The 24,446-nt window shown below is 45.0% G+C and overlaps 1 protein-coding gene across 1 annotated transcript; it reads left to right on the forward strand.

Moving 5' to 3' along the window:
- Positions 1 to 292: 292 nt before the first annotated feature.
- Positions 293 to 24,233, forward strand: RCN1 (reticulocalbin 1). Its single transcript, XM_018567749.1, has 7 exons — positions 293 to 453; positions 4,386 to 4,631; positions 8,294 to 8,487; positions 10,111 to 10,286; positions 11,742 to 11,802; positions 22,367 to 22,566; positions 23,800 to 24,233. Exons 2-7 carry the CDS (start codon positions 4,405 to 4,407, stop codon positions 23,905 to 23,907), a joined length of 966 nt encoding a protein of 321 aa, XP_018423251.1. The 5' UTR covers positions 293 to 453; positions 4,386 to 4,404; the 3' UTR covers positions 23,908 to 24,233.
- Positions 24,234 to 24,446: the final 213 nt, after the last annotated feature.

Consider the following 24,446-nt stretch of genomic DNA (forward strand, 5'->3'; position numbering starts at 1 on the left):
TTCACCCTTTTGTGAATAACCCTGATAAAATGTATTTTGCCCACTTTGCATAATAAGAGAAGAGGGGGTTTCCAGTGTTGTATGTGTGTAGGGGTGAAAGGTCATATGAGGTGAATTGTGTTTTGCAGACTCCCATGGACTGTCCCTAGAAATGAGGGTCACTCTCCCACCATTATCTCTGTCTATGTGAAGCTCAGTGATGGGGGCCTCTCAGTGCGGACAGCCGGCAGCCCTCAGCTATGTGTCAGTCTGCCCGCCAGTAACTCCTCCGCTGCCGGCTAGTCACACTAACTGAGCACACAACTCCCCAGGCTCCGGTGCAACGTGGCGCCCTGGCTCCACCCAGTCATTGAATCTCGTCTGACCAATAGGAAGCGGCGTGACAGCTGACAGCACAGGACGGCTCCTCGCACGGGATTGGCTGCGAGCGGCTCCCATCCCTCGACGGAGCAAGTAAGTCAATGCTGCAATGCTGAGTGTGGAGTGAGAGCGATCTGACCGGGGGACCGGAGGCTGAGCCCAGGGCGGAGGGTGTGCGGGTAAAGGAATGACTGCTGCAGGGGAGACTGCGTGTGGATGAGTGCATTGCGGTGAGCGTACACAGGGGATGTGAGCCAAGGCTTAGCAAGGGCTGAGTGTATGTGCTTTCATAATGGAAGGACATGTGTGCCCAGTTATCAGTGGTTGGGCGCGTGTGCCCAGGTATCGGTGGTTGGGCGCGCGTGCCCAGGTATCGGTGGTTGGGCGCGTGGACCCAGGTATCGATAGTAGGGTGTGTGGACCCAGGTATTGGTGGTATGACTCGTACCCAGGTATCAGTGGTAAGACATGTTCACCTAGGTGCTTAAATCATTGGGCATGGTTGCATAGAGGCTGAGTGACTTGGCATGGTTGCCTGGCTGAGCGAATGGGAACGGTTGCCAAAGGATTGAGCACGGTTGCCTGGGGCTGAGTAATTGGGCACAGTTGGCTGGCTGAGTGATTATGCATGGTTGTTCGGAGGCAGAACACAGTTACCAAGGAGCTGAGCAATTGGGAACGATTGCCCAGAGGCTAAGGGATTGGGTCAAGTTTCATGGAGAGTGAGAAATTGGGCATGGTTGCCTGGCTGACCAAATGGGCATGGTTGCCTAGGGGCTGAATGCTTGAGCTCAGTCTGCTGGCTGAGCGACTGGGCGCCACTGCCCAAGGGCTGAACAACTGGGCGTGGTTGCCTAGGGGTTCGGCATGGTTTCCCGGAAGCTGAGCAATTGGGCATGGTCACCTGTGAGTTAAGCCATAGGGCAAGGTTTCCAAGAGGTGTGGTAAGGCACAATTGGCAAGAGTTGAAAGGTTACCTAAGGGATGAGTGGCGGAGCATGAATGTTCAGGGTTTGTGAGTGAGATGACTTTGAGTGGGAGATCATGGATGTCCACGGGTGTTTTAGGGCGTTATTAGGGCTTTTTTTTTTTAAGTTTGCTGGGGCTCAGTTGTAGGGCACAGTTGCTCAGGACTCAGTGATGGGGCACACTTGCCCGGGGTTGAGTGGGAAGGCGCACTTGCCCGGGGTTGAGTGGGAGGGCGCACTTGGCCGGGGTTGAGTGGGAGGGCGCACTTGCCCGGGGTTGAGTGGGAGGGCGCACTTGCCCGGGGTTGAGTATTGTCATTACTGGCACTAATGTTATAGTCCTTCCAAGCTACATTTTATGCAGATATGGAACTACATTGTTCAGAGAATAATATTGCAGTCAGGTAGCTTTTTAGGGATTATTTAACGGGGCAAAGATCAGTAGAATAAACTAGATTTTTTTTTTTCTGTAGTAATATCGACTCTTAACATTTCACTATCATAAAAGTGATGATTGGTCTATCTGGGAATTGTAATGTTAGGAATTTACCAATAGACATGTATAGAAACAGACGGAATGGGGTACGTGAATGTCACCAATCACTGCAGGTCAATAATCATATCTGGGTCTGTGTTAGCGATATTTCCCCTAATTTTTTTTATCCGCTGAATTTAGGCCTACTCCGCTGGCATTGTACTGAATTGCTTGAATATATTTGCATTCACATTTCATGTTATTTTTTACATCTTGAGTTTTGGGTAGGCACAGTCCGGTTGCCTTCAGACATCTTTCATGGCCAAAAGTATCTGTAAACACGAGAGGCCACATTGGGCATTAGACTGCGTTTAGGCCAATGGGGAGAGGCTGGGGAATTAAACTTTGACTCCAGCTTATCAGGGGAGATAACAGCAGGCAAAACATTTTTTTAAGACCTGTCTGATTCCTGTTACCCCAGGTGAGCCTTGACTATTGGTGCATGGTAAGGTTATGGTAAGGACTCTTGTCCAATTTCTATTAAAAACCATTGACCTGATGATAAAAAAGCTAGCTGATAATGATTGCAGGAATTTACTACATTTGGGTAAAAGACTTATGTTGGACAAGTGCTGCTGGGGTAGATCCCAGCCTGGCTGTATTGGGGACACCACTAGTCTTTGCAGAATTGCCTTCTTACTCTAGTGTCATCTACCAATGACTGACAGCACAGTGAGCAAGATGACATTCCCTATAATGTGTTCCATCGGACAGTTCGCAGAACACAACTTTGTAACTGGATGCTGGAAGTGTAAGCAAATGGGACAGGTGGGGGGTTCTAATAGTACAGGTGGTACTCTGATACTGCAGAAGTTGTTATAGTGCTGCAAAGGTTGGGAAACATTGCAGTAAAAGAACACACGAGAGGATGACTACTCACCAGTACATGAAGGGAATGATAAAGTGTTGTGTAAGTAAGCGTTTGATCAGAGGAAGTAGGAAGGAGGAAGTGTGTATACGGACCTATCGAGGGTGAAAATGTTGATCTCTTCCTAATGGCGTTACTATGTCATAACCACATTGCTACATGTGTTTCCATTCTTGATTCTGGCACTGCATGGCCTGAACACAGAAAATAGAAATGTATTGCCAGCTTTACTGCTTGCCACAAGCTGCTCTGGGAGCCTGACTTGGTTCCACCTAGGTGCAACGGATGAAGAATGCAAGAGGATAGTCTGGGGAGTCTACTTTTAGAAGTGTAGTAATGTAGGGGGGGGGAGTGGCCTCCTACAGCCTCCAATGGAACTCTTCTCACATAGTTGTTCACATTGTTTTAACATAACCATATGCTATTTGACAGATTTTGAAGCTGATATAAGAAGGACACCAGGAGGTACCCATTTGTACCTACCATTGTCTTTGTACCCATTTGTGCCCTCCATTGTCTTTGTACCTGTCTGTACCTTTAGTTGTCTTTGTAAACATTTGTGCCTTCCATTGTCTGTCTTTCTACTCATTTGTGCATTCAATTGTCTGTGTGCCCATTTGTGCATTCAATTGTCCTTGTGCCCATTTGTACCGTCCGTTGTCCTTGTGCCCATTTGTGCCTTCCATTGTCTGTCTTTCTACTCATTTGTGCATTCAATTGTCCTTGTGCTCATTTCTGCCGTCCGTTGTCCTTGTGCCCATTCCTGCCTTCCGTTGTCTTTTGTGGTGCCCATTCCTGCCTTCCGTTGTCTTTTGTGGTGCCCATTCCTGCCTTCTGTTGTCTTTGTGGTGCCCATTCCTGCCTTCTGTTGTCTTTGCGGTGCCCATTCCTGCCTTCTGTTGTCTTTGCGGTGCCCATTCCTGCCTTCCTTTTGTGCCTTCCATTGTCTTTGGAGGTTTAAAAACCCAGGCAGCTTGATATGCAAATATCAAATTTCATTTTGCAGGCTGGAGCTCTGACACCCAACAAAAGTCTGAAGTTTTAAGTAGAAATTTGCATGTTGAACTTCCCCTGAGTTTAGGGGCTCTCTGGGTGCTCTGGAAGATGAAGGAAGGTACAGGTGGGCATCTCTTACATCCATTCTTAACTTTTTATGTCTGCTTTAGTATCTATTAAATAGGAAAGGTTTCCATTTCTTTCAAACTGAAGCAGCTACAGTACCTGATTTTACCAGTAGAGGGCAGTGTAACTAAAATCTGGCTTTACCGATTCTGGTTCATGTAGAAATTGGGATAGGAGGAGAATATGTGTTTACTGAAGAGAGAGGATCCTCAGTGAAAGGCCATTTAAACTTGACAGATCACACATCCAGAGGAGTTCGATACGTTTGTGGGCTACACAAGTGTTTGGTAGACTATGGCCTTTCCGCTCATTAAAATTACAGTCTTTGAGGCCCTGTTACCAGTCCCTAGTGAACTGATACCTGTTCAGAAAACATGACACGTCAAGCAATATTGCATATGATATTATATGAGAGGTCACTTTAGCACAAAGCTCAAGAAATCAGGCCCATAGACCCTTTTATTTCCCCAGGCTTTTGTAGACTTCCTCATACATGTAAGCATGCATTAATGTTCATTATCTTTTCTTGCAGTTCCTGTGCTGCTATTGGAATGGTGATGGAGCCTCATACATTTCTTTTCGTGCTGCTTCTATGTGCTGGAGAGGTGATCTGTAAACCCACCTTTCGTAAAGAGCGGATACGCCTGGACCCTGAGCTCAACACTCAGGCCCATGAAGAGAACCAGAGCTTCCAGCAGGACCATGAGGCCTTCCTTGGCAAAGATGAGGCCAAGACATTTGATCAGCTAACTCCAGAAGAAAGCAAAGACAAGCTAGGGTGAGACATTGGAATTTGTATTATCACTGTATATGACGTTAGTCTCTCTGTTACATGTGAATTCAGACCTTGAATGCACAGGACTTTCCTGATTTTCTTCAATCCTTAACTGTACAGCTATAGCGCTGCACAAATATACTGTATGTAGGGATGCACCGATGCCGATACTAGTATTGGTGCTTGGACGAGTACTTGCACTCACCCAAATACTCCTGATACCTATTGCAATACCGGAACTTCCGGTAGCAGGAAGCCGGATGGCGAGTCATTACACACCGCCCCGCTTTCTGATTGGCCGGAAATCCAATGTCACTTGGTGAGGAGAGAGCATGGGGCCGGCTTCTCAGCCAACCACCGAGTCATTACACGTCCCCCAGCTTCCTCATCTGCTGGGAAGCCAGCTCCCTGGTGACGAGGGAGCTGGCTTCCCAGCCAACCAGGAAGCCGGGCGGCGTGTAATGAAGCGCCCGGCATCCTGACACCGGAAGTTCCGGTATGGGGATAGGCATCGGTGCATCCCTAGCATTTATTAATTATTTTGCAAAAGGTGGCTTATGCCTTTTTATATGAAAACCTCTGTAGGGAACACAGCGTACAAAATACTGAAACCAGTAGTGATTACATTTTAGATTATTGCAGTCAGACCACTGAAAGCAGAATTCTGATTGTCTGCTATAAGTTTCTGATACAAGTAAAAAGTAATATCCTGAATGTTCTTTGGATTATTCAGTAAGTGCTTCTCGGGATATGTATGTGAGTATTTTCTATTTCTGTTCGGTTTCCTGTGCAGACCTGGTATTGAGCTGATCCTGTTGTGAAGTCCGTGTGAAGCTGCCCCCCCCCCCCCTCTGCTCGGTGAGGGGTCAAATGATCAGATGACGGGGAGGGTCTCTTACCATGCTGATAACGTGGCACATAGACTTGTGAAACTGTCAGTGCTGAGGAGGCTTCAGTGAGCTCAGTTCAAAGGGGGAACTGAAAGGGAGACGTGAGGACATGGTGTCTGCAGGCCAGTATGTTACTGGCAGTCATTCAATGGCCTCCGAGATGCAAACAATCATTTGCTGCAGTTGATGATTTCGGCGTTCTTAGCAGAAAATAATATAATGTAATGTCAGGAATGTATCTGTTATTTGACGTCTGCTGAGAGTAATTACACTGCATGATGACAAAATGCTCATGTAAATTACAATGAGGAAAAAAACCCAACAATTTTTATATACATATATATATATCCCATAGATATAAAGACATTTTTATTTTCATGTTGGCATAAACAAAGATCTGCTTAACACTATGTGATGTTTAAGTCTAGCAGCTCCCTAAGGACTCTGTCATGCTGGTGAAGCAACTCATGTGAGCAGGTAACATATAGGATCCCCTAGGGCAGGGGTGGCCAAACTCCGGCCCTCCAGCTGTGGTGAAACTACAAATCCCATGATGCATCTCTCTCCCGGAGTCATGTCTGGGGCTGTGAAAATCTTGCAATGCCTCATGGGATTTGTAGTTCCACCACAGCTGGAGGGCCATAGTTTGGCTACCCCTGCCCTAGGGCTTAGTCTTTAAGGCCAGCCGATATTTTGTCAGGGGCACCTTCTTGGAGGTTTGGTGTTAGCTGTGTGCTGACCCTATGTCACGACCCCAAGGTTCACCCTACTCTAATATGTGGATACTAACCTGCATAGGCTGGAGAGGAGGATGGACCAGGACAGAGGAATAGTCCAGGGGGCAAGCAGAGATTTGGTTGGTACACGAACAAAGGTTCAGTTCAGGCAGCAGGCAGGGGTGTGGTCGCTACACAGGAGAGTGTCAGTCCAGGCAAAGACGTGGGCAGTATTCAGCCAAAGGATGAGTCCAGGTAGCAGGCAGAGACAGGGTCAGTATAAAGGCAAAAAGTCAGTCCAGGCAGCGGGCAGAGACATGGTTGGTATACAGGCAAAGGGTCATTCTAGGCAGCAGGCAGGGACATTGTTCGCTACACAGGCAAAAGGTCAGTCAAGGTGGAGACGTGGTCAGCATTCAGGCAGCAGGCAGAGACGAGGTAGGTATAAAGGCAAAGGGTCAGTCCAAGCATCAGGTAGCGACATGGTTGGTATACAGACAAAGGGTCAGTCTAGTAGGAGGAGACGGGGTCGATGAAACAGGCAACGGTCGGTAAACGGTAGTGGGTTCAAGGCAATAGAAGTCCGAGGCAAACTGTTGCTTGGGTGCCAGACACTGGGACACAGATCCTTTAAATAGGTGTGGTGTATGTGGTCACATGCGTATAACGTCATCAGCCAGGAACCCTGGAAGCGCTGCTGGCCCTGGGAGAGAGGGAGCCTGGCACGTGAGCGGGGAAGGTAAGTGACAAACGCAATGAACTGGCATGGTGTGATTGGGCCTAACACACACGTTGTATGTTGCACATTAATATGGTTTGCATTACCAAATACACCACAATGGACTGAATATCTGCAACACCTGGTAGTACTTTATGAATGTTGCTGTGCGCTGCAACTCAGGTGCAGTGGGGGTGCCATTCCGTTGTATTCCAGTAACAATCTGCTATAAATGAAATGTAACACTTAACCCTCCTCTGCTTTAAAACTTAAGCTAAATCCTAAAATCTGAGATTTTAACCCCCACCCCCTGCCAAATCTGCCTCTGTGAAATATAACATTGGAAACGGCCAGTAAGTGCAAAAATAAATGATCCAGTTCATCAAGTGAGCTGTACTAAAATTTCAAGGAGCATCATCATCATTGCTCAGTTCAGCAAAACCCCCCAGCCCCCATGTTGTGAAGATGAGAAGAGGAGATATTCTGTAGTCTGTCACTGGGACAGGAAGTGAGCCAAAGCAGTGGCCACCTGGCCAGGGGAGGTAACAGGCTGGTAAATGGTCCAGATGTATGCCCCTGGACACAGTCACATTTTTAAAGGTGCATGGACCGTTGCCCCTATGTGAATGAGCCTTTAATCTAAACCTTTGAGCAAAGAAATATTGCAGAAGACAGAATATTGCTCGGGTACTTTTTAACATTTATTTTTCCCACTGCAGGCTCCAGGGGTGTCACCCTGCTAGGCAGTGAAGCCAAGGATCAGGATGATGGCTCCAGAGCCTGCTCCTTGTTAAAGGAGAACTATGGGGTTAGGGCTTTTCCCCATAGTTCTCCTAAGGGTAACGGGAGGTCACAAACTAGCGTCCTCCTGTCACCCTAAGCTCAGCTGAGACGCCGCAGCCGGAACGGATCCCGACCATTATGTCTGGGTCCACCCAGCTGCGTGAGTGACAGCTGGCTCCGCCCATCTAGAGGCAGAAACAGCTGTACCCTCCCCTGTCTGTTCTGTCAGTCAGCGCTGGAGGATCGGTCAGGGGAAGAGGGGGAATCCAGTCACTCCCCTGTCACGGCTCTCTGCCGGCACAGGATCGAGAAGTGAGCGAGCGCCGGTATGTGTTCGTTCACTTCCCGATCTACTGAGCCGACCTGTGACAGTCACTCACCTCATAATTCTACTTTTAAGTCAGCAATGGCAGCGTCAGTTTAGACCAGTATAGATATTTTACGGCGTATCCGTCTGAGGCATGCATGTAAACTAGAATAGTCACAGACAGCTCTGTTCGTCATTTGTAATTCTCCAGGTACCTGTCTAAAGGATGATACATTCAATTGGTTTTGCAGGAAAATCGTCAACAGAATAGACGGGGACAGCGACGGGTTTATAAGCACGGAAGAGCTGACGTCGTGGATTAAACGAGTCCAGAAAAGATACATCTATGAAAATGTAGCCCGGGTCTGGAAGGACTACGACGTCAATCAAGATAACCAGATTTCATGGGAAGAGTACAAGCAGGCCACCTATGGATACTACTTGGGTAAGTTTGGCAAGGAATGCTGGGTAATCCTTGCTTAAGCTGGCCATACAAGTTTCAGCCAGTTCCAAAACTGGCACAGTGGGTGCCGCTGTCGGCACACTGTCGGACGGCATCCCTTGATCAACTGATCGAAGGAGCTGGTCGTAAAATCTTCGAACGGACAGAGCCGGCGGCCAGTGAACTGCCAGCTCTGTCTGAGTATTCTGACAGTGGTCTCCGGCCGCTGATGGGGCGTTTTAGTCCCAAGGTCTGGAAGGTGAACCTGGCCTTTCAAACCCAACTAAGTAAATAAATGAACTCTGGTTGTAGTCAAACAGTAACTTGTGAAGACCATAATGTTTGATTGGCACTAGAGCTTCTCTTGGAAGAAATTACCCCCTCCCCCGGCATTTAGATGCAGGGAGGACTGCTGCTATCGGTGTGTAAGCAGCTGTCTCTATAGCAATCCAGAATACCCCCACATCGGAGCTAAATTCAATCAGCAGGGAACATGAGCTTTGCTCATTGCAGAGCTATTAGGCTGACACAGCAGGGGACCTCTGTAGAGAGGCCACTGCTTCCACGTAGAACAGGATCTCTGCAGCTAAATACCCAGGAAAAAAGTTTGATCTTCTGGTGTTTGGTTACACCCCGAGTTCTTTTATTTACTTTTAGGGTACACACAAGCAGCATGCCGGAGCATCTTGTAGTGATCAGTTGTACATGAGCATTGTGCGAAATTGATCGCTGCTGCGTGCTATTACATGCTACATGTTTAGCTTAATTAATGGGGCGCCATTTGTTACATGTGTCAAGCAAACAGATGCTACTCAAGCTACTCAATTTTAGTAGCATGAAAAAGTGCACATTTATTTATTTTTGCCCTGTTGACCTGACCTAAACCAGTCTGTGTGTGTGTGTGTGTGTCCCACACAGATTCATACTTCCCGAAATCCAACAAACTCGGCCTCTTGAGTTTTACATCCAGCCCTCTATCCTGGCTGCACCTGAGCATTACAGCTCCATAGACAGAGATGATAAATAAATACATATTTCCAATGCTCATCCGCTCCATCTAGTGGCCTCCGTGCAGTATTACATGACAATACATTTGACCTGCAAAGATGCTCCTCTGCCCCATCTAGTGGCCATAATGCTGTATTACATGACAAAACATTGGAGCGGCAAAGATGCTCCTCCGCTCCAACTAGTGGCTATAATGCTGTATTACATGGCAAAACATTGGACCTGCAAAGATGCTCCTCCGCTCCAACTAGTGGCTATAATGCAGTACTATATGACAACCTGCAAAGAAAATATATTAAGAACATTCCTTTCTGTAATTTGTTTCCACAAAACAAATATTTACAGGTCAAAAGGGCTCTGTAAATTGTTTACAAATAGACCTCAATGTGTATAACCTTTTTTATTATTTTATCTTATATGATCTAAATATCGCCAACCGTTTTTGTGCAGTGCTTTGCAGAATAAGGTGTTTAGCAAAGGCTGTGTGATCACTCTAAACATCCAGCGGGGTGGGGAGTTCACTTTTGGGTCGGCCATGTAAAAATGAAAGCCTGCAGAAACCCTCACGGGGCACTGGATAAGTATTCCTTGCATTCAGTTTATTGTTATTCTTTGTAGCGAACCCGGAAGAGTTCCAGGACGCAGACCAGTTCAGCTACAAGAAGATGCTGCCACGTGACGAGAGGAGGTTCAAAAAGGCCGATCTTAACGGAGACATGCAGGCAAATCGAGAAGAGTTCACATCATTCCTCCATCCGGAAGAGTTTGAGCATATGAAGGATATTGTTATACTGGTAGGTGTATATATATATACCTGTCCTGACGTATGTGTTTTATGCTGTATTCAAGGTATGACCATCCTTACTTTAGAACTGTGAATGTGTGGGGTATACAGAGCCAGCTTCAGTTCAAGTAATGAGAAGGCTTCCCAGTGAGCTGATCAGAGCTACAACTAATAAATAGAAATCAAATTGTTCTTATACAAATGCCATTAGCTTGTTGGTTACAATCTATATATAAAAAATCACAGTGAATCGTGAAGGCTGGTTGGAAAAGGCATTGTATTGTTATATAGGATTGCATCAACCAAACTACATACAGTTATAAAAATAACAGAAGTGTATGCTTTGTCAATGGGATACAAAGCAGACTTAAAAGAGAACTGTGGCCCAGCCTTTTCTGGCCACAGTTTTCTTTAGGGTCACAGGAAGACATTTACTATCTCCTCCTGTGACCCAAAACTCAGCATAGAAGTTTTGGTCCTGTTACCAGCAAATAGATATGAGCTTAAAGGAGAACTATGAGGTGAGTGCTTTTCACTCACCTCATAGTTCTAGCCGATCTGTGACAATGAGACTGTCACAGGTCGGCTCAGTAGATCGGGAGGTGAGCGAACACATACCAGCGTTCGCCCACCTCTTGATCCTGTCACGGGGAGGGGCTGGATTCCTTGCTCCGATCCGCCATCGCTGACTGGCGGAACGGGAAGGGGCGGGCACAGCTGGCTCTGCCTCTAGATAGGCAGAGCCAGCTGTCAGTCACGCAGCTGGGCGGATCCAGACATAATTGTCGGGATCCGCTTCAGCTGCGGCGTCTTAGTATAGCGGGGGGAGCAATACCGGGGGAAGCAGCTCGCGGTATACTGCGGCATCTCAGTATACCGCGAGCTACAGCCAATGATGTTGCACAAAATAAAATCAAGCCCATATACATTGCCCAGCAAAGTATTTCTTTAAATTTTTGGCCAAACACTTACAGTCCTCATTCCAAACAGCTGACTTTAACTCTCAGCCTGGCTTCCCTGGCGTTCCTGTCCAGTACAATATCACAACGGACAGAGCAGACTCCAGCAGATATGCATCTTCTAGTCTGGGGTAGGGAGGAGCAGGGGAATAGCTTGCCTTGCTGTGCTTGTATGTTTGTGGAGACACATACAAGGGTGGCTCCATAGGAAAGGATCCACCCTAAAATGATATATCAGGGCCTGTGCTCAGTGGACCTAAAAAAAAAGGAGCAGCATCCATTGTAAGTTTGATTTGTCAACATTTAAATGAGCTTAAATACCTTTTTGACTTTAATATCACTTTAAAGGCATTGTGGCTCAGGAGGGGAGATAAGGGTCTAAACTGTCCAGAACTTTGGAGATCACCATCAGATCCAAATAAATAAAAACGTGCTCCCAGGAACTGGCTCCAGGACTGCTGTTCAGATACTTTATTTATTTGTTTTGTTATCATTATATCTTGTAGGAGACCTTGGAAGATATTGACAAGAATGGAGATGGATTTGTCGATGAAGATGAATATATTGGTAAGATGTTGTATGTCATGATATCTGTGAGGGTTCTCATAAGCCCTCAGGGACAGGGCCCTCCTTACCATCTTGTCTTGAATTGTATTGTGATTGTAATGTCTTCCTTATGTTGTAAAGTGCTGTGCAAACTGTTGGTGCTATATAAATCCTGTATAATAATAATTTATCTAGGTCATGGTATAGCTAGTAGTAGTCTCATTCGGCCGGACTTGCTTATAATGTAAAAGATGTTTCACTCCTCTTCCAAATAGGTTCTTGGCTCTAATGAGTGTCAGAAACACCCCCCCAACATTTCTATCCACACAGGTAACTGTCACCTAAATTCAATATTCATGGAGTATGTCAAGGCAGATGTTGATTGAACCTATCCCAGACATTCCTGGCACCATGGCATTGAATAATGTGATTCAAACAAGGTGATGTCACAATTGGTCAGACCTCCTATCATGTTCTTGGACAATCGACATCTGCCTTGGCAAATTTCATGGTACTTGTTGTATATGCTCTGTGAGCTGTGGTGCCATGGATGGGCTCATTAGGGCCGGCCTTAGGCCTTTAGGCGCCCTGTGCGAGAAAGCTTTACAGCGCCCCTCAGTGGCCACACCCTTTAGTGGCCACACACCCGTAACCACACCCATTTCCCCCAATATCCGCACCATTTAAAGACTCCTATTTTGTTAAGCCGCAAAGAAACATATTAAAAAGTATGATAAAAATAAAACTTTTATTCAAAGGTATTAAACTTGTCGGCACAATATAAGTATTCGTATCAAATAAAACAACAGAACGTAAACAATAAATGTCAAACTACAATAGAGTCTATAAAAATAAAGTGTCAGGATGTCATGCAGACCCCTTTTTTTCAAGTAAGTGCATCTACAAAAGTAAAAATAAAAAGCAGAACACAGACCCCAGGCTACATGTAAATTAATGAATTGCTATATGTCTGAATATACGAGAAATGTATTCAGACACATAATAATAAGTTGTTTGAGAATGTATGTTGGCCACCAGCGTGTTCTGTGAATGCGTACCACCATCTTGGAGGCAGGGAGCATGACGTTACATGACGCCATGCATGCGTGGCGTCAGGTGACCTCACACGCCGATATTGGCCCCACCATCTTGGTGTATACCTAGATATACACCAAGATGGCGGCGCCCAACACGTGCGGTGTTATATGACGTCATGCGCCCTGCCTCCAGAGCACGCCAATGGCTGAATCCAAAATAGCATATAAATGTGTTTTGTTTGATGAAACAAATGAAAACTTTTTTAGTTTTCGTTCATTTCATCTGAAATGAATTTTTTGTCTTCGCACTTGTCTAATAATATGTGTGTGTGGTGTGTGGTGGGAGGGGGGCGGCAGTTTTCACTTTTTTAAAATATTTTTTTCATATTTATTTTTTTTTTTACTGTTGGGGGGCTTCGGGGAAATATTAGGGGTCCAAACAGACCCCTGACATTTCCCTTTTAAAATAGAAAAGAAATTGAGGACACCAAATCCTCAATTTCTTTTTTAGCAGCCTCAGCACTCAATGAATGGGAAGCACTCAGTACAGAGGCTCCTCCCATTCATACTTACTATCAATAGTTTCTGAATGGGGAGGAGCCTCTGTACTGAGTGCTTCTCCCCATTGGTGAAATCTTGAATGAACAGGCTGTGATGTAAATCACAGCCTGTTCATTCATAACTGGGGACACATAGCACTATGTGTCCCCAGTTATTTACAAACACTGGAGTGATCAGACGATCGCTCCAGTGTTTGTCCTTCTCACACGGAGGATCGGTAAATATCAATGATATTTACCGATCTCCCACTCTGCCACGCACAGAGCCGCTGTCATCCTGAAACTGACAGGATGACAGCGGCTCCGATCTCCTCCCCGCTCGGCCATCCTGACAGCTGCGGGCGTGGCTTCTCTCCCCCTCACCGCTCCGCCATCCTGACAGCAGGCAGCGCTCCCTCCTGCGCCCCCCCCTGAAGGGGGGGGCGGACGATGGAGCGCTGTCATATCGGATGGCCGGCGGTGAGGGGGAGAGAAGCCGTACACAGGACGAGCTGTGACGGCCGCACGGCGCCCTTGTTGCCATGGCGACCTGTGCAGCCACACGGCTCGCGCACCCCTAAGGCCGGCCCTGGGGCTCTTAAAGTAAACCTTTACATAGAGTAATATAAAGGCTGCCATTCATCTGAAAATTCTAGTTGCCTGGCTTTTACTCTGACCCTCTGGGTTTACTTTTATTCAAATTGCTGATCTGGAAGTAAGCAGACCAGGAAGTCCAAATAAAGTCAAGTCAATTTCATGTAAAAGTCAACCTTAGCAGGAGCTTTCTGCTGAATCAGCTGGTCCCCTGAGCACTGGCCCTAATATCCTGTGTTAGTGGCTCCTTTCCCATGTAAAGCCACCCGTGTGTATGCTAGTAAGCTGTGTGTAACTCCACAAATATACAGACACAGCAAGGCAAGCTATTCCCCTGCTTCTCCCTTGCCCCACGAGTCCTCTCTCTGGACCTTTTTAAATGATGCCTTTCCTAAGAGTTTTTCAGGGTTTGCCATTGCTGGCCTCTTTCCTGGTTCTTTTACTGATCTTCTGGCTTTAGTACTTTTGCTTCGGCGTGAACAAATATGCAGATCAGGAGAGGCAGAGTAAATGTCAGATGTCCTTCGCTCCATAGTTGTTTTGAGTTAAGTGACGCAAAGTATTTAAGCCAGAGGTTCAGCATGGCAGCCAGGCAACTAGAATTTTTACAATGGAAATGCCACAATAACCGCATGCAGGTTTTCCTAAAAGAAGTATGGGGTAAGTGTTTTTCCCCATAGTTCTCTTTAGGGTCACGAGAGGACATATTTCTAACCTCCATCCGTGACCCAAAGCTTAGTATGAAGCGGGCTATTGCCCGCAATATACTGAGAACGCCACAGCCGGGACGGATCCCGACAATACTGTGTTCGCTCACTTCCCGATCGATGGAGCCGACCTATGACGGCTTCCTCGTCACAGGTCGGCTCCAACTATGAGGATGAATGGAAATCACTCATCCTCATAGTTGCCTCATAGTTCTCCTTTAGGCCCCATTCACACTAAGCGGATTGCCGCAGCGATATAATGCGAAGTCGCCTGCCAATGATTTTTAATGGAGCTGTCTTAATGTACAGCTCCATGTCGCTTGTCGCGGTCGCAAGTCGCGCCTGCAGGACCCTTTTTTTGGCATATGTCGCGCGATTTTCTATTTTTTTAATGAAGCCCGACGGTGAAGGTCGCGCTACTGGAACGTCGCCGCGAAAGTCGCGCTATCCAGGCCGTGCGGATCCAGTCCAAAAGGTATGTCGCTTAGTGTGAATGGGGCCTTAAGGATAAAAATTAGACAATTAATAGTTCTCAAAATAGCTGCCACTTACCTGTAACGTCCTTGGATTCTCCCACTGGAATGTATACAGGGTGATTGTACGCTTAAATGGCCAATTATTTCCAGCAGGTTGTGTGATTTCTGTGCTCACGTAAAGAATACGTGCACCTTTGTGATGAAGATAATGTTACCTGTCATATTTGTTTACCTTTGCCTTGAATGTTGGCATCCTTGGGGCCTGTGTTGAAGCATTTTTGTTGGCTTCAAACAAGTTTTGCATCCCTATACAAGTCCATGGGCATGCAACAAAGACCCGCTAGAGCTCCTTCCTGTAATGCATTTCACCCTCTGAGTACAGTGCTGTATCTTTTTGGAGTATTTTGGTTGGTGAGGGCAGAGACAGCACCAAGAGGTGGAAAGATGCTATTGCAAAACCTTAGAGCTGAGCATTATAGGATTATATATGTTTTAATGGGAATGCAAAGTTTGCTTAAAGCCGGTCACAAGGGGGTCAAATGCACCTATCGGTACATTCCGAATGACCTCAGAAGCATCTGAAACTGATGCCATCAACACAAGCCCAAAGGCTGTCATCGCAGAACACTATTCATTTACATAGGACCTGCCTTCAGTGAAGTGTCTTGCAGCATTTAGAAAAAAAGGAAAAGAGGTGGTCAAATTAAAGGAGAACTATGAGGTGAGTGCTTTTCACTCACCTAGCAGTTCTTTTTCAATTATTGCTTGATGAGTGGCTTCTTCTGTATGCTACCCTAATGATACCTGTCTACCTGTTTTATCTTCATTGGAAAATATGCAGTTAAAAAGATTCTGGGGTTGTCTTTGATAGAACTATATATAGAAAGAGCATCCTGACTTTATTAGGAGATACAAACCGCTTTGAAAACCCATGCACGCAGCTCTGCACAGACACAGCATCAGGAGGAGGAGCCACAGTACACCGCACGGGAAGGCAAGCATCGGACACATCCAAGAGGATGCTGGAAATCATACCGGCGCTTCTAGCCCTGCAACAGAGGAAAGATTGTATTATTCAGAGGCAGTATTAGTAACTATATGTATTTTAAAGTCAGTGTTTTAGGATACATGCATCCTAACAATAATGTCGCTTTATAGCCGAATTACACAAAACCTACCCGTGCAGTGGCACTTGCAAAGGCTTAATAAATGCTCATTAAAAGAGAACTATTGGGTAACCTTTTTATCTCATAGTTCCCTTTAGTGTCACGGGAAGACATATACTAACGTCCTCCCGCGACCCAAAGCTCAGTATATTGCGAGCTATAGCTTGCGATATACTGAGAGCGCCGCAGCCGGGACGGATCCCAAAAATACTGTCGAGATCCACCCAGCTGGCTTATGGGCAGAGCACGCTGTCAATCTAGAGGCTGTGCCTGCCCATTCCTCCAGTGCAGGAGGATCGGAGAGAGGGAATCCCTATGGTGACTGTCGGTCTCTGCAGGGAGATGATCAGGAAGAGAGTGAGCGACTTCATGTGTTTGCTCACTTCCCCATCAATAGAGCTGATGTGTGACGGTTTCATTGTCGCATGTCGGCTCTAACTATGAGGATGAGTGTAAATCACTCGCCTCATAGTTCTCCTTTTAAATCTAGGGGTAGAAAAAGGTGTAATACCTCATTGCTCACTCTAGGGGGCTCCATCAATCTGTGTGACCGGTCCCCCAAAGCCTCTTCTCTAAGGCTCTCCAGCCAATAGCCGTGAAAACTGCGAGGGATCGCCCACAAACTGGAGCCGTCAGGCAGAAGAGGTTTCCTCCACATTCATCTATCCATAGACTTAATGAGCATTTTACTCTTGATGTTCAGGAGGTGCCCCATTGCAAGGGTATTTTTTTATGTGAATCCTAGAGTTCAGCTTCAAAAGAAAGCATTTGATTGGCTACTACGAGAACACTTCTGTTTGCTATTCTCCATTTTTTCCCCCCCATGCATCGACCCCATCAGCATTTCAGGGGTTATTACAGTTATTGCTGCCCCAGTTGCAAACTTAATTTCAGGCAGCTGCAGAACATCGCAACGAGTCTTAAAAGTTTGGGAATGGCTACCTGGGTTTGACTGCTCACACTGTGCCAATGAAGCCTGGCTCTTTCTTATATATATTTAAATCTATATACATCTGATTTGAAATAATGCAGGTGTGCTTAAATTAGACCTATAATTGTGTCCCCTTTTGTGTATGATGAAATGAGGCAGAAACGCATCCTACTATAAGAGCCGGCAAGCCGCTCTCCCAAGACGTTTAATGGGCTCCTGGCAATTAAAATGTTTCTTTGGTCAAAGTTCTGTCGCGGTTGGTGCTTACCTACTGGCCTGCTGTTCTCCCAGCGAGGGTAAAGTGGTCCAAATTGTGTATATTGTTTTGTGTACAATGCCACAGTGCTATAGAAGGCAGCACCCTACTTGGTAATGACAGGATGTGTTCCCAGAGTGCCTTCGGTAATGTAGAGAGGTAAAGTAATTTAATTTAGGTGTTGATCAAGAATGTTGTTTTCTCAGCGGTAGACAGAAGGGAAAAAAAAGATGACATTTTGTTATTTGAGGTTTACACAGTTATTTTTTTTTTTTTTTTTTTGTACCCAAATCAAAATTGACATAATGAAACCTTTTCCGACCTGCCGGATTTTCATTTGCCTTGTGTTGTGCAGAACGCAGATGTGAGCTTTATTTTAGTCGCGGTTTATCTTGTACCTACGTATGGCTTATGCTGAATGTTTTTCTGCAGGTAAATAATATATTAAAAAAATATAATTTTAAAAATAATAATGTATTCTTAATGCCTTCCCGACCAGCGGCTGCCAAGTATATATAAATTTTCTGTGCTGGAAGAGAACTCCCAGTACTGTGACAGAGTTGTCACCAACAGCTCCCGGTCACTGTTTATGGGAGCCGGTTGTGATTGCCAGTCACATGATTGGAAGCCCGATCCCGGCTCCCATCGGTCAGTAACTTTTAGAGTGGAATTTTCAGCTACATAAGCAGTACATAGCTGAAATATATTTATATAAAAGTGAACCTGTATTTTACCCTTGATGGGCAAAGTAACAGGTTTGCTTTATAGGAGGTACAATAAATAGTCGGTACTTGCCTTCCCTTTTAATGGCACCATCGCTCTGACCTGTCTCCTGAGAATATTGAAATACCCAATAATTCTGGGTAATTGGGCAACACTTGACACTTCCCTTAACTCCCTATAATGCAGCACTTGGTGTCTCAAGTGACCAATTGGCAACTCTAGTGATGTCATGTGGGAGCTGGGGGAGCATGTATAACCCCATGTACAATTACACATGAGCTCTTGTAATATCTATCTGCCTTGGCAAATTTCATGGTACTTGTTGTATATGCTCTGTGAGCTGTGGTGCCATGAATGGGCTCTTAAAGTAAACCTTTACATAGAGTAATCTAAAGGCCGCCATTCATCTGAAAATTCTAGTTGCCTGGCTGTTACTCTGACCCTCTGGGTTTACTTTTTTTCAAATTGCTGATCTGGAACAAGTAAGCAGATCAGGAAAATAGCTGACAGTGTGTGTCATTATTTTGCCTGGAGTGATGGGAAATATATATATATATTCAGAAACAGAAAATGTTTTAGTTAGATTTTTTTTTTTTCTGGCACATTAGTCATCTAAACATAGATGTCACAGGCTTATCGAAAGTTACTAAGATTTCTTGCTGCACTCCTTACTGTATAAGATGCCCTGCAATATGCAGGTGGGTGCTAGTAGTGACCACAGATGTTAACCATGGTGTGTGTTGTCATGTTGAGCCTGATGAAGACCCTGCGTGGCCCCGAAAGGCCTTGCACTTGACCCTGTGACCCTGTCACTGGAGGGTGCGAACTGCTGATAATATGAAGTGCAGGTATCTGCATTATATGGCCTGCAGCAAGGATAGAGGGATATGAGCCCAGGGAATGTGTTGGAGAACTTTAGCATTATTAGGGAAACCTGTATATTCTTCCTCTACAAGTCAGTCACAGTCATACAAAAAAGTAAAGTATAGTCTTGTAGCTGCTGATCAGCATTCATTTTTCCTTATGTCTTCTTTTATAAAATGATAAATTGGTACGAAGGTATCTGTAGAACTCCTCAGTGACTTGAAGTGTCAGAATCTGAAATGCAGCAGATTATTATGTTCTGCTCATTCATGTTTTTGGACTTCGGAGCATGAAAGGTAGCAGCGGGTTTGTGTTATCCGTAAGCTGTGTTCCTTATACAATGTATTCCATGGAATCTTTGTAAAGCCCTGTTTTTTCTGATAACATTTGCAGAATCTTTATGTATGTTTCCACGGCACCATAGGGATTACTAGGTAAAATCATTCTAGCTGTGTAGTTTTGCCTTTCTCTGGAGAATACCAATGCAGAGAACGAATGATGCCACCCAAAGAAAGTTTGTACACTTTGTCTAGATTGGAAACAACAACTGTTTTCTTGCTTGTGGTACCCACACATCTAGGGCTGCAACCAACTAATCCATTAATCGATAATCATAAATGAGAACAGTTGTCAACTATTCTCATTATCGATTAGTTGGTTGGATCCCCTAGCTCTCTCCTCAATGCTGGGAGGAGGGCACAGCAAGCAGAGGGCGGGTGCAATAGCCAGCCTGCTATTGGCTATTGCAATTTGAAATGGCCCATAGCAGGCTGGCTATTTGCACCAGCCCACTACCTGCTGTATTTACATTCAGCTGTCTGTGGAATCTTGCCACTGGCAGCTGTCATTCCCCGTCTGAAGCTATTCAAGCGCCATGTACTTACAATACAAATTTTTTTTAAAATTATAAAAAGATGGGAAAAACATTTTCGGTTTGCTGCGGAAGGTGCACTGCAGTGCCATTAATTTCAGTGGCACCCCAAATGCACCTCCCACCCAGTGTAACCGCACAGTACCGTGTGTTGCAGTGCAGCGCGATTGCAAAAAAGTGTGCTTGCAGTTTTTTATTCTGAAGTAAACTTCTTTTTTTGTAAAACTGCATTTGTGTATTTTATTTTAAATTAAGGCTGATCTTTAATTTATTTATTTTTATCCAATTATTCGAAAAAATTATCGGCCAACTAATCGATTTTATGAAACCAAACAAAGGTGGCAGTTGATATTTTTATTTTGCATTACATTAACAGAGTTGTTTATCAAACCCAAATATGCAGTACTAAATACACAAGTTAATGTTAGTGTACATAAATACATTACCCAGTTTTTTAGAAAAATATAAAAGATGAAGTTGCACCAAGCAAATGGATTCCAAACATGTCAACATTCATACATTCATAATTGTGTGCTCCCGTGTTACAGTGAAAAACGACTGTACACAAAATTGTCCATAAATGACACTTTAAAGCTTTTACAGGCCATCAGTTAACCGTGAATAATAGCCCTAGAATTATTGCTCACACTCCTGTATGTGCAGCGATACCTAACATTTGGTGCAATTATCATTTTCATACTGAGGGGCACCCAACACGTGTTTGCGTTAATATATGTGTGTATGGGGGGCACTGTTGAAATTTTTTGCGCTGTTTTTACATTTATTTTATGTAACTTTATTTTTTAAAACACTTTTCTTTTAACTTCACTTTATTGCTATCACATTGGAGGTTTGCAAGTCCCCCCCTTTATGACAAATTTTCTTAAAGGAGAAATTAGGGGTCTCCTTAATAATTCTATTAGACCCCTAATGTCACCTTTTGCAGCACGTTGAAACTGGAAGTGACAAAAATAATCAGTGCTTATGAGTTAATTCAGGGATAGGAGATTGCTTGTCTCTCTCTCTCTCCCTCTTCCAAGACCTGCATTTCAAAGACCTGTCCCCTCTATTCCTGTAGTGAGAGTTAAGGGTTAAAATCAGACTCCGACGTTTATTACAGTTTGTGTCTCCTATGTGTATTCTCACTCTCTATTTGTCTTGGTAACCATTGTCTCGAGAACAGAAAGTGATGGTTGTCAGTAGATGAAGTAGTAAGGGAAAAGCTTCCAATGGGGACACCTGTTCCTGTGACATGTGGAATTTTCCCTCGCTTTGGATAGATTTCTTCTCACTACGTGTTCTGTCTTTAAGGAGCAAATAAAAGGAAATCCCCCAATGTGAAAAACCCCCCCCCCCCCCCACCGAAAAAAAATACAAATACATTTAACCCTTTTCAACTCTAGATACTAGGTTTTTCGGTTTACCTATATTTTAATCTGTTACGGTACTCGCCAATACCGATTACCGGAAGTCCCATTATGGAAGCCGGGCGACGAGTCATTACATGGTTCCTGATTAGCCGTGAAGCCATCTCGTCACCAAGTGAAGCATGGAGCCGGCTTTCTGGCCAATCTGGAAGCGGTGGTGCGGGTAATGACTCGCCGCCCGGCTTCCTGAATGGCGGGGAACCGGCTCCATGCCTTCTGGTGACGAGGGAGCATGAAGCCAGCTTCCCGGCCAATCAGGAAGCCGGGCAGCGTGTAATGACTCGCCACCCGGGCTTCCTGATACCGGAAGTTTCAGGATAGGCATCGGGTGCATTTGGGGGGGGTACGAGTACTCGCCCAAATACTAGGTCTTGGCACCAATACTAGTATTGGTACCAATACTAGTATCGGTATTGGTGCATCCCTAGTAGCTACTTTTTTTAGTGTCGCCTGGTAAAGTGAGTTCTACTTCATTATCCAGTAAATCCAACATTTTCAAGTCTTTCTCCCTTTTTATTTGAACGTTTGTCAGCATGTGACACCTAAAACGCTGCTGAATAGCCAAGCTTGGTCTGGTGCTATTGTACCGAGGGCCAATATGACCACTCAGGGTGGAGGCAGGGTAATCCTGGACCACTCCACCCAAAGCAAATATGGAGTAGTTCCTTGCAGAGGAACTACAACCCAGTATGTCTTCTTACGCTTTGTTTTGCATTGGGGAAAGGATTAGGACCTTTGTCCGGTTTTGTAATGTTGTCTGTATCTCCATGGGGGAGATCTCTCATCACTTCCTGTTGTGTCGCCAGTATACAAGGTGAGGGAAAGAAGTAAGCATTAAAATGTATTTTCTAAAATGCCCTAATTATTAGTTACATTTAAAGTGGTCTGTTTGCCTTCCTCTGAAGATCAATAAAAATGGTTCCACTAGCCAACTGATGGGTTTTTTTTCTACCGCATCTATATATTTACATATTTTTTTGCTTGGTCATTCTAGCGGACATGTTCTCACATGAAGAAGGGACTCCTGAGCCTGAATGGGTGGCCACAGAGAGGGAGCAGTTCTCTGATTTCCGGGACCTCGACAAAGATGGAAAAATGGACCAAGATGAAATCAGACACTGGATTCTTCCCCAGGATTATGACCATGCCCAGGCTGAGGCCCGACATCTGCTTTATGAGTCTGACATCAACAAGGTAGTTGGAAATGTTGTTTATAAAATGTTTTGTAGTAAGTACATTGCATAGGTTGTGCTCATTATCATGATATGAACAACTGTAATACAGGTACAGATTTTGCCTGCCATGTTAGGCCATGTCAACATTTTGAACCCAAAATAAAAATGTAATATTCCAACAATCCTTTATGAAAGAGCTTTAGCAAAATGAACGGTGAAAAGGAGCTGTGCATAGAGTTTGTATTGTGTCAAATGCAAGGCCTCAGGCGACATCTTTTGTGGGTCACATGGGTGGCATCACTTTCCAGCCAGAGCATACCAGGTTGCTAAGAGCCGGACGGGGAGATGGGTAAGGGCCATACACATCTCCCCGTCCAGCTCTTAGCAACCTGGGGTGCTCTGGCCGGTGTCCCGCACAGCTCCTGGCAACCAGTGACATCAGAGCTGGGTAGGGAGATGATGCAGAGGCCCACCCCTGGGTAACATGTACCAGTAGCACCTCTCTTAGCATGCACTCCCAGCAATAGAAATATGGCTGGAGTTTTAAGATTGTAGAACTGTGCATTAACCAGTTGACATCCGCGGTGTTAAACCCCCTTCCCATCCAGGCCATTTAAAATCTATAGTAAAAAAACCGCTAACCATTTGACATGTCCCGTCTGGTGTGAATATATCAAACGATACTTATCCAGTAGATCAGGTAGATAGATCGTGGAAAGTGCAGTAGTCATGTAAAAAAGTAGTGACCTAAAACAACCAGAACTCTCCCAGTTGATCTATAGTAAAATTAAACCTGGTCTCTTCAGGACAGTTTTCTTTGTATTAGGGATGCACCGATACCGGTTTTTCGGTATAGAGTATGAGTACCGATGTTTTGTTTTATTTTCGGTACTCACGAATACCGAAAGTCCCATTAAGGAAGCCAGGCGGCGTGTAAACACTCGCCACCCAGCTTCCCGATTAGCAGGGAAGCCGTCTCCATGCTCCCTCATCACCAGGTGACGAGGGAGCATGAAGTCGGCTTTCTGGCCAATCAGTAAGCCGGGCAGCGTTTAATGACTCGTTGCCCAGTTTCCTGACACCGAAAGCTCAAGTATCAGGCTAGGCATCGGAGCATTTGGGCGAGTACGAGTCCCCTGCACCGATATCGATACTAGTCTCGGTATTGGTGCATCCCTACTTTGTATATCGTCTCTGCTCTGTAGACTACCTTATTGAACAAGCTTATAATATTGTTCTTTGTTGGTTGCAGGATAAACTACTGACCAAGGAGGAGATATTAAATAATTGGAACATGTTTGTAGGCAGCCAGGCTACAAACTATGGAGAAGACCTTACCAGGAACCATGATGAATTGTGATCAAAAGACTGCACAGCTGTGATATGTTTTTTTTTTCTCCTTTCACTTGACTTCTACTATACCATAGTATTTGCACCACCACAATTAATGCTTTCTTCATTACCTCAAACTGGGGATAATTACCCAGGATGTTAGTGTTCTAAAAAAAGCCTATGAACAGATTTTAATGTGATTATGGAAACTGTCTGTTACATTGTTCTTTTCTTCTTCTTTTTCTCGGTTTTATGTTTACTGTAAGGTTGGCCATAGAGGGGCACATTAGGCGACTGTGTACAAATAATATGACCAACATAAGATTATTAATTTGACCAACGTTGAAATGCAGATGTAGCAATGGGTTTGTACTGCTGCCTTTACAGTCCATGTGGCTATCATAGGCCTGTGGGCAAAAGGGGACAAGTTGTTGAATGCCTACTCCAAGAGGTCGGTCATTGCAAAGAGCAGGTGAACTGACCACTGACAACAGGAGCACGGCTGCACTTCTTCTATCTCAATGTACAAAGCAACAATAGGGAGGTCAACACTCTTAGAGCCATCCA

This window comes from Nanorana parkeri, unplaced genomic scaffold (genome assembly GCF_000935625.1).
Source record: "Nanorana parkeri isolate BGI_ZX_2015 unplaced genomic scaffold, ASM93562v1 scaffold30, whole genome shotgun sequence".
Lineage (NCBI taxonomy): Eukaryota > Metazoa > Chordata > Amphibia > Anura > Dicroglossidae > Nanorana > Nanorana parkeri.